This window comes from Perkinsus marinus (genome assembly GCF_000006405.1).
Source record: "Perkinsus marinus ATCC 50983 genomic scaffold scf_1104296968648, whole genome shotgun sequence".
Lineage (NCBI taxonomy): Eukaryota > Perkinsozoa > Perkinsida > Perkinsidae > Perkinsus > Perkinsus marinus.
The window spans coordinates 42,568-53,693 of NW_003203093.1; the positions used below are offsets into that span (position 1 = coordinate 42,568).

Here is an 11,126-nt window from a genome sequence, read left to right on the forward strand (position 1 = left end):
TGCATCGTAATCACCAATGGCGCTCGCCACAGTACTTTCACTTCGTCCTCTGTTAATGAAACGACTCTGCATGAAACGGCTGGCCCCCGCTGAGCCCAGATGTGTAGGAGTGAGGATGATTAAGATTATCTTTGCTCTAGCTCAGCTATTATCTCTGCTCTACGAGAGGTATATTAGTTCGCAGTATAAGACATGTCATGATGATTTGTTGCACTCGCATGACTCGGTGTGTCATGCTTTATGATAATTGTACTTTCCGAAAAAGATTATCTCTCTTTACTACGCCACTTACCTGGTTGTGTTATCCGACATGAGGACCCCTTCTACGACTGGGCATAGGAAACAACACCTTTTACTATTGAAGACTGTCTTAGGAGTCGTCGTTAAACTCAACTATAAGGGACGAACTAATAGTTTTCCTTTCGAGTGGGATCGGGGTTTCACAACAACCCGTTTTACGTGAAGTGGCGTAAAACTCGGTGAAAAACGCGATATTCGCGGTGATATGCAGTAGTAGTCGTGAAATATGTTTTTCACTAGTGAAAGAGCATTTTATATAGAGTTGACAATTTCTATGACTTCAACAACAGTGCAACAGAAATGAATTTAACGTGTAAAATGATCAATCGATGATGAACATATCAGTGTTGAAGGAATATATGTAATCGCTTTCCTCAGCTGATCCTAGGAGTTTCCAAAGCTACATTATAAGAGTTCATATACGACCTAGAATAGAAACCAACAAGAATTTCACAAAATTTCCTCACAGTTTCCATATTGTCACCACCAACATATGTGGTTGCATATTATTTTCCCACAAATATATACACGAGATCAGTTTAGTCGAAAATGATGGAAAAGTACCTCCACCGGGGATCGAACCGACGACCTAAAAAATCGTCACGCGCCACGAAATTAATCAGCGTCTCAGGAGGGCCAAAAGCGTTGATTTGTGAAATGCTTCGACCTACTGATATCATCGATAATAATAACACTATACCACATAGTACTTCAAGTAAGATTGTGTGTCTTTTTTGGGCCTATTCTGAATCTTACCATCAGGCCACGAAGATTCCCCTCCTCCTACTTCTACTATACGAGCCGCATTCCGATCGCATAAGACGGCCCGATTGGGAGATGCTCAGATGGTCGATTTAACTACGCAGTATCATGATTATGAAAATAGATATCTCAGTGCTAGTGACTTCTTATTTATGAGTAATAATTTATCGGAGTTTCACAACAACCCGTTTTACGTGAAGTGGCGTCGTAAAACTCGGTGAAAAACGCGATATTCGCGGTGATATGCAGTAGTAGTCGTGAAATATATTTTTGCACTATTGTTTTACATATCACTAGGGTGAAACTCCATTATATACCTAAACTAGTTTATGAGAAAAATTTTAGAAAATGAAATTCTTATTTTACATTACGTGTTATTTTTTTACATAGTGAAAATTGATTTATGAGAAATTATGGTAACAATTTTCATTAGTTAATGAGAAGAAAATAAAATCATTACTCATAGATAATGAGTAAAATCAAATTTGTCAAAAAAATATTTTTGCAAAATTTTCCATATTTTTCCCCACACGTAAAGTGTGAAAACTGAGCCAGAAAATATATTATAAATTACTTTTGCGGTACTCAAATGATAAAAAAATTTTCGACAAATTTTCCAAATTTCAGAAAATATATTTTTTTTCAGAAAATTCAGTCATTTTTCCGTAATTTTTTACCCCAGCGCGAACATTATGAATCTTTTTTTTCAGGATACTTATCATTAGAATTCTGGTCGACCTACAATAAGTGGAATTTTCGGTATTGGGTTATGTTTTTGTTTTTATCTTTTCTTGCCCATCTATCGCAGCATCTCATAGTACACTTCCTATTGAGGAACTTATTTTACCAAGAGAACTTCTCTGTGGAAGATCCATTCTCGACTTGGTCAGGTGCGTTTTTCTTTATCATATCACCGGTAATAAAAGGAGGCGGAGCGATGCGATATTAATTATTACATATTGATGTCTATATTAAAGTTATTTTGATATATTTAATGGAGTTTCACCCTAGTGATATGAAAAACACTAGTGAAAGATATATTTCACGGCTACTACTGCATATCACCGCGAATATCGCGTTTTTCATCGAGTTTTGCGCCACTTCACGTAAAACGGGTTGTGAAACTCCATTTTATTTTCTATTCTAGTTGAGCGATTAACCAGTCGGTCGGCGTTTTACGTGATGTGGGGTAAATCGTCCGGTGTAATTCACAACGAGCGTTTTTCTCAATTCGCTTAGTATCGCGAATATCGCGTTTTTCACGTAGTGTTTAGCGCTACTTCGCATAAAATGGGTGGCGGATTTTTCCCGAAGTGAAATGTGATATATATTTTTCAATTTGTATTTCGCGAGTGAGACTACATTATATAATTTCGTCGCGCGCGGTCATGGTACGGTGTGGAAAAAATTTTTCTACGCAGAAATTTTCAAGTGGGAAAAATTAAAGAAAATATATTTTCGTGGCGCGCGGTCATGGTACGGTGTGGAAAAAAATTTTCTACGCAGAAATTTTCAAGTGGGAGGAATTAAAGAAAATATAATTTTGTGGCGCGCGGTCATTATTCGTGTCAGGGTATCTGGTTACTCGGTGCGTTGGTACTCATAATCTGGCGTACGACTAAACATTCTCACACAGTAGTTGCAGTAACAACAATGCTGGTGGTGGTATCAGAATTTATAATATTAGCTGGTGAAGGCTATGATGATACTGCTATATACGCGCTACCGGTGCCCATAATGTTAGTAGCAGTAGGGCTTACTGCGAGGCTGATCCCGAGTGTTGCAACTCTTGCTACGTTCGTGTTGATAATTGGTAATAAAAAAAGGAAAAATTTCGGGAAAAAAATTTTCCCACGGGTGGTTTTTAGTGTTAGAAGTGGTTTTGGGAAATTTTGGCGAAAAAATAGGTTTTGTGATCGATAATTTTGTGGATTTGTGACGGTTTTCCGAAATATTTTTCGAGTTGACGAAACATGGTTTACGTAGTTGCATATGTGCATATTTTCCAACACTGATGCTGTTCCTGATCATCTGAAACGGTGAGGTTTTCACGAAAAAAAGAATTTGATGGGAAATTTATGAGAAAATTTTTGGTCGCAAACGCCATGTTGTTATTTTAGAGATTTTGGTATCAGTTTCGTCATGCGAGAAACAGAATTTTTTCATTTAGTAAATTCTGCGTTTTTTTCCATTTTTTCTGGAATTTTGGTGAAAATTTTTTCGTATTAGGTACCAGCCTTTCGGTGATCGCGTATACAGCACAGAGTGATGCAGTAGCATCGTATTTGCTGGAGTTATGGGCTGGCGATGCGTGCCATTGGTTTGTAATAGGGCGGGCATGTGTGGCAACAGTGGAGTTTCACAACAACCCGTTTTACGCGAAGTGGTGTAAAACTCTCGCGGTGATATGCAGTAGTAGTCGTGAAATATGGTTTTCATATCACGGTATGTGAAACTCCAGTGTTGAAATATATGTTTGCTTCCTCAGAATTTCCTCACTTTTTATAGGAGTTTACATACGAATTCGGGTAGAAGTGAACAGAAACCCCCAAAAAAATTAGCAAAATTTCCTCATAATTCTCATATTGTCACCAACACATGTGGTTGACCATGTGCATATTGTCTCCTCATACGGTGTGGCAATTTTACTTATTTTTGGGGTTTTTTGGAGTAGAAAATAAGATTTTTGGAGTGATTATTTCGCTCGCCATGATATATCAGTAACCGTTCCGAACATGACCGTTTCGACTCAACATGTGATGTATGATGATAATAACTATATCCTGTTTAGTTTCAGCTCAAAACTCTTATTCGTTAACGAGAAACGCAGATTTTTTGAATTTTGCCTAAGAAAAAAATACGCTCCTTATTTATGGAAATCAGTATTCGTGAAAGTTTTGGGAAATGTATGCACGTGGTCAACTATTTCTGTTGATTACAATATGAAAATTGTGAAGATATTTTGAAGAATTGATACTCGTTTTCTCAGCTGTTGAGCTTAGGAGATTTCTCACTATATTATGAATATTCACGCACCACTTGGCGTAGCAGTGTAAAAAACCGACGAAAATTTCCAAAACGTCTGCATATTTTTTGGGGTCATATTTGCAGGTTTTCGGGCTATGTTTGGTCGGTGGTACTAATATTTTGCGATCGGAATCGGATCTGTTTTCGGTGCTGAATGATCGACTGGTATTTCGCAGGAAAGCAGATGACTCGTATGAGCTTGCATTACATGTAGTGGAACAGCGGAGCGAAGCGATTTTTGTTTGTACATTTTTGGTGATTTTAGGGAGTGAGTAACGAGATGGTGCGGTACTTCAAGAAGAGTTATAATACATTCTTCTTCAGACGGTTTGAAAGGACGGTTGATGAACAGACGTAGTATGGGAAGATAATATCGATCGCGTGATCGATTATGTAAATTTTTTTATTAAATTTGGGAAAAAATGGTGCATGCAATTTTTCCGGAAGAATTAGATGGCAAGTATTTGTGTAGTAATGGAGTTTAATCTGTTTCTAGTGATATGAGGCGATGATTTGTTTGGTGTAATTCGCGGAATGTTCCCCATTCACTTCACAACGCAAGGATCTTGTTGTTTACATATAGGATGATCTTAAAATGGGTGAAACTCCAGTTAATTTGGAGCTGATGATGAATAAAAATGCAGCCGTTCAGTTACCGCCATAATTGCTTCGCATGTGCTCCTCCGTAGTGTGAGTCGTCATTGACGTGTTACGTCCTATCACTATAGTGGCGATATAGAAAGTTGTATCATAGAGAGAACTGGTGGAAATTCGCGGTTCGAGATGATCGAACAGCAGTCGGTGTTGCATGTAGTCGCTAATTGCTGTGAATGTTGTGATTAGATGGTAATTTGGTATTTTGTTGATATATAAGTTTTTGGAAAATAATTTGTGTAACGATTTTAGATACCGGTTGTGGTATTCGTCTAGACATACGTATTGGATTACCCGTCATTCACAATGGGCGACAATCGGCTTCATTTTGTAATAATAATAATACTAATACTACACCTCGATATAATCATGAGGTTGTGTGTTTAGGTTGGTAGTAGCAATGGTGTTTGCTGCTGTTGAGCCGTTCCGAGGGCCCAAGGGAGAACCGGACTTCTCTTCGTATGCTGGCATAACGGTAGGATAGGGGCACTTGGTGGAATTGCGGAAACGTTCGGGATGGTGTGGTATGGGAAATATTCGTTTTCTAAAAGTAGCCTTGGAGAGTTTAAAGATGGTCGTATACTGTTAGGAGTTATCATTCACGTAGTATGGTCAATGTGGTATACTACACTGCAATTAACTTTGAACTCAAAATACCAATATTTTGGGGTTTGGTTTTTTACTCAGGTGCAAGTATTAGCAGCAGTAATGTTGGTTGTATCGGGCTTCATCGCGACGTTTTCATACGGGCGAAAACGTCGACTAATGTTGTCCGCGATGATGTTCTTGTTGGCCTGTTGTCTCTTCTCATGCGTATACGTATATAACTTTGATCGCTCCGCTAGAAAGGTAAGTAATATCTTGAGGTTGACCGTGGAAGATACGGAGTAGGTTGAGTGCGTGTCGTTTGTGTCAGTCAGTGGAAGCGGAGGGAAGTACGGTGTTTTATCATACCGTTTGGGATACAGATCCTGTAATAGCGAGTAGCGCTCGCCCAGTTGATCGATTTGTTGTTTTTCAGGGTTTATTCACAATTATCGCAACTCATATTACTATGTCGCATATGGGGTATCTTTTCCTGTTGTTTTTGGATTGTATAGTGACACTGGCGGTGACGTTTAGGTGAGTCATAGAATGAATTTGAAATTATGATGCATGCCAAGTTATGTTGAAAAAGTGAGTTTACTTTTTTGTGAGAATATTCAGATCGTAATCGTGGGTAATTGCATATATTGGAGTCTCACCCATGATATGAAAAACAGTAGTGGAAAATATATTTCACATTTCACGTTGCATAAAACATGTGTATTGATAATCTTTAGCGTATTTTTTTGTTATTCGTTTATCAGCGCGTTGTTGTGGTTGGACACCTCCTCAGCTCAGCTGGTGATAGCAGGGTTAGTGAATTTCCTGTTGATGATGATAATGGGTAATAATGCACCTACTGAGGATCGAACCGGGGACCTTTGGATTACCCTAGGATTCCTATACACGTTAGCAATAGATAGTCACTGGCGACTTCTATTCGCATTGACTAGAGATCCTGTACCGGTGAGCCCGAATGCGAAAATTGTTATCGAGGGATGGTCGACTGAGTATAGTGAAAGAACTATGTATTATATCACAGTGGAGCTGGAAAAAAGTAAGAGGGAAATCTTGGGCAATAGAAACGTAGTGTTGCTTTACATTTACAATGGAGTTTCACAACAACCCGTTTTACGTGAGGTGGTGAAAAACGCAATATTCGCGGTGATATGCAGTAGTCGTGAAATATGTTTTTCATATCACTAGGGTGGTGAAACTTTAGTGAAGTTTGAAATTTACACGTTTTACGCAAAACGCTGTAAAGAACGCGATACTCACGCTATGCAGCAGTCGTGGAATAGATTTTTCACACTTTTTTCATATCACTAGGGTGGAACTCCAGTGTCGGAATATATGTTTGCTCACCTCAGCTGAGCTCAGCATATTTCTCACTAATTATGGAAGTTTGTGGTCGAAGTGTACAGAAATCAACGAAAAATTCCCAAAATTTTTTTACAGGATTTTCACATTTTCCCCTTCACACTGGAAATATCTAAATTCTTTTTTTTTGAATCGGAGAATTTGTGGGAAATTTGATGAAATTTTCGCTGACCGCTTATGAATTTTATCGGATTTCAACGAAGTGGCGAAATTTTTCGGAAATAAATAAAAAGTGTTCGGGGCTGAAACGTGAGCAAGGTTTCGATACATGGACGAGTTAGCACATAGTGAGAGTGATCATACACTGGTGGAAATTTGAGGTGAAATTTTGGTGAATTGTCGTTCATGATGAATTTATTATGAACTACTCAGGAAAAACCATTTTAAATTGTTGTGTGTATTGTGGTACTGCGATTGTAATTTCATGAGGGAGTAGACTTCGCCTGGCGGATGAAGCGATGGAGAGCTGAGATGTATACCAAAATTTTGCAGATAAAATGCAGATGTATTGGAGTTTCAGCCATGATATGAAAAATAGTAGTGGAAAACTCATCCCATTAACCGCGAATATCGGGTTTCTCACAGAGTGTTCCGTCATTTTACGTAAAACAAGCGAAACTCCATTGTTTTTGTAAATCTGTTTTTTGTATTTTTTCAGAGTCATCGTACAAACTATTGGTATCAGCGGCTGAGCTTAGGAGTCGCCTTATTGGCATCCAGGACCAAATTAGTATTTATGATTGTGGGGAGGACGGATGGACGCAGTACGTGGCTGGGATGGATCCAGAAATGGTATATATGTAATCGCTTTCCTCAGCTAAGCTCATGAGTTTCCTAACTAATCATAGGAATGTATGAACAAGTTGGGTTGAAAATGCGCAATTTTTCATGACGTTGGGTGTATCGTTATGTCGTGTAGTAGTACGTTTACGTTGAGAATTTTCCGGAGATTAGACTTGAATTTGTGAGAAATGTGGTTGTGAAAAAGGAGCGAAATACTAGATCAGTGCATTGGTATTTACAACTGTATTAACTGCGGTTAGTCGGGGGATATTATGCGCGCGTTTTTCTCGTAGAAGGGCAATGCCACGAATTTGACTTCTGTGCTTGCCTTTTCGTCGTGGAATATGCACTCTAGGGTCAGCGGTATGTTTGCAATGCGAATATTTTCATGAAAATTCTTGTAAATTATTGGCGTTATTCGTCGTGATTATTCTAGTATGGATGATATTGGGATATCACCCGTTCAACGTGAAGTGAAGTAATACTCTATGTGGAATATAAGACGTATATGTTTCCGCGACCGCCGATAATACCATTGTTTTCCGCCAAGTTAAATGTGAGATATGTTTTTTTCACATCACGCGTGGAACTCCATTATATTAGTTTGCTCATGGAACGGATCAGATACATCGACACTAGTCTGGACTGCCTGGATGATGTTAGTGATGGTGTTGGGCATACGAGGGCCCTTCGACTCGAGACTCTCCTTAATGGTGTTGCTGCTCGCTATCCTGAGATGGTAAGTATTAGTGGTTTTTATGCAAAGTGAAAAACCCGATATTCGTAGAATGTATTTCTCACTAGTGTTTTTCGTATCACGGGTGGAACTCCAGTGAATGAGCTAAGATGATTTTGTATTAGCGCGCGCCATGACGGTTGGGAGTGTCTTGATACTGTGCTGGAAGTTATTCGAATATGAAGAAATATATATTTCATGTCGATTTTGGTGTTTGTTCGGGTATATCAACATATGTGGTTGTTAAAAGTTTTGGTAATAAATTACGATGAATAAACATGAGTGTTGTCACGCTGAGAAGCGTTTTGTGGAATCGAAATGAGTTTACACCATTTATGAGATTCTTCAGAGGAAGTATGATGGAGTTATTCGGATTGTCAATTTTGGATGATTCTCGTTGGCAGATACCGGTGTTGTTCCCACGTGCGGTGGGTGATAACGTTCCGCGAATGAATATGACATTGATAACAGTCGGCAGTAGAGGCGATGTGCAGCCTTTTATGGCGCTTGCGAAGGTGAGATGGTGATCGTAGCTTGTTGTTGGAGGAAGTTTTTATTGGCTGTGTGGTCTAGTGGTATGATTCTCGCTTTGGGTGCGAGAGGTCCCGAGTTCGATTCTCGGCCCAGCCCTTTTATTTTTCCGTTCAGGCTCTGAACGCGCAAGGCCACCGATCCCGAATATGCACCCACGATAAGTTCCGAGATTTCGTTACTAAGCAGGGAATCGAGTTCTTCCCACTCGCACTAGCACAGAAGGGACATTGGCAACCAGAGACCCTTATGAAGTAAGGGGGAATGTGATGCGAATTTAGTGTGGTGTAGTTGAATGAATTGCAATGCATAAACACCAACATAATTGTTGATATTACGTAGCATTAAGATTGGACACATGAAGATCAGCTCGTCACAAAGCTTCATAATAGGTCTAACTTCGTTGGTCCTTTTATCGCAGTAGTCTCTAAAACTGAGTCGGGATATTTGCATTTAGTGAGGCATCGAGGTGTATGAGATAGAATTTGATATCGTTTGGAATTTTCTGACACCAGAGAAGGTGTTAGTCGCTCGCCAATCACTCCATCTTGTGATGGGTGGTGGACCATCTGAAGTCCTTCTCCTCTTCTTCGTCCAATACCGTAGTAGGATGTCACTTGCAGCACTGCGGCGTCGTTGGCCATCCGGATTTTACTCAAAGGGGTCTAACCCACATCTCAACACCTATCAGTCAGTGTTGAGAAACTAAGCACGATCTGACTTTCACCAGAGAGGGATTTTAGTGATGGTTTATGGGTTTTTTGTAAACTGCAGAAAATGCAAATTAACCACAGATCAAAATTCAGTCTGTGGTTAGTCTGCATTTTCTGCCAGTTTCTGGAGTTATGGTGGATTCCTATCAGATATGCGGAGGAGAACCCAGGGATGGGTCCTGACCTGTTACTGAGTCCGCGAGACCTCTATCACTTCATGTTCCACGGACCAGAGATGCAACACACGCTGAGGGAAATCTACTTCCCTCCGGGTTGGCAGGAAAATAAAGTCGGCAGTTGGGCGTCGGTTCAGAGTGAGTGTGCATGCGTGCAAAGAAGTGATAGCGTATTTTCTTCAACTGTTGTTAGGTGTTAGTTCTATGAGATGGGTTACTCATGCGATCATCGCGAATCCACCCTCATACACGCATGTTCACTTAGCTGAGAGGCTCGGAGTGCCTTTACAAATGTAAGGGCAGTAAAATGACTTAGACTTGATGATAGTAGTCATCTGTGCTCACCACATTCTAGAACTGTTATTCGCGATCGGGCGCATGTTTCGGAATTTAGTAACTTCAAAATAACTCGTTTCAAGTGGGGGGATTGTCCTCCCGATTCTTAAGAGAGAAAATTGTTGAACTCATTGTTGAGCGGATATTTGTTCATTCACCTTCATTTCACAGAAAATTTTTGCATTATAACATAAGACGATAAACAACCTGATCACATCTGTTGAGAGTATGATTATCATGATAATGATCAGGTTCTTCACCATGCCATGGACTAAGACCGAGGCTGTTGGTCATCCTCTGTGTGTAAATGAGCCTGATACGAATCCTTATTGGAAGAAAATGAGTTATCGATGGATGGAGCAGGTGAGAGGGGATGATGATGAATCTTGCAATCTTGCTCTCACTTGAAATTCCTCAACGGTAGATACAATGGCGAGGTGTGGCATCAGCGGTGAACACGTTTAGGCGGAAAGTACTTCATTTGCCTAGTATCGGCATGTGGCATAGCGCGGGGTCGCTGATTGATAAATGGGGGGTAAGCGGCACAGGTCTTGGACCATACTCTGGTCTCGGCTGGATGTCGTTGGATTTTCTTCGAGAACTTTACCCAGGACATTATCAAGCAATGGAGTTTCACCCTAGTGATATAAAAAGACTAGTGGAAAACATATTTCACGACTAATTCGTGTGGAATTGGCGGTGGTGTTTTTGGATGTTTTTGTAGCAGTGGGCAGAGGCTTCTCCATTCGCTCTAACAGTGGGGGTGAGCCTTCGTGGCGCCTCGTCTTTTGATCGATCTCATATCTTATCTCCATCGTTCAAGTCGCTTTGCCAGCGCGTTCAGAGCACGAGTTGGCGAGGTTATGGTAAGAAATCTATTATTGGAATATTGCGCGATCAGGTACCATTCGCGTACTGTTTCGCGAAGACAATTTTGCCGAAGCCGGCTGATTGGGGGCCGAATATTGACATAACGGGTTTCTGTTTTGGTGGATGTAAGGGGGGGGGCTTGGCCTCTACGATAGTTCAGAGTCGTCATAGGATGCACTTGTGGAAAATGAAAATCTGTCTTGTCTTTTTTCGCTGTGTCGGAAAAATCAGTGGAGTTTCACCCCGCTTACGTGAGGTGGCGTAAAACTCGGT

At 40.2% G+C, this 11,126-nt stretch overlaps 1 protein-coding gene across 1 annotated transcript; it reads left to right on the forward strand.

The window, feature by feature from the left end:
• Positions 1-1,214: 1,214 nt before the first annotated feature.
• Positions 1,215-10,978, forward strand: Pmar_PMAR008654 (hypothetical protein; the record flags this gene model as incomplete). Its single annotated transcript, XM_002768342.1, has 19 exons — positions 1,215-1,218; positions 3,292-3,386; positions 4,174-4,299; positions 4,355-4,443; positions 5,131-5,218; positions 5,431-5,592; positions 5,660-5,716; positions 5,765-5,865; positions 6,093-6,172; positions 6,224-6,385; positions 7,367-7,472; positions 8,116-8,230; positions 8,632-8,742; positions 8,876-9,012; positions 9,622-9,785; positions 9,841-9,940; positions 10,235-10,346; positions 10,408-10,518; positions 10,885-10,978. Coding segments are annotated over 19 exons (2,014 nt in total), but the record flags the coding sequence as incomplete, so codon positions are not given.
• Positions 10,979-11,126: the final 148 nt, after the last annotated feature.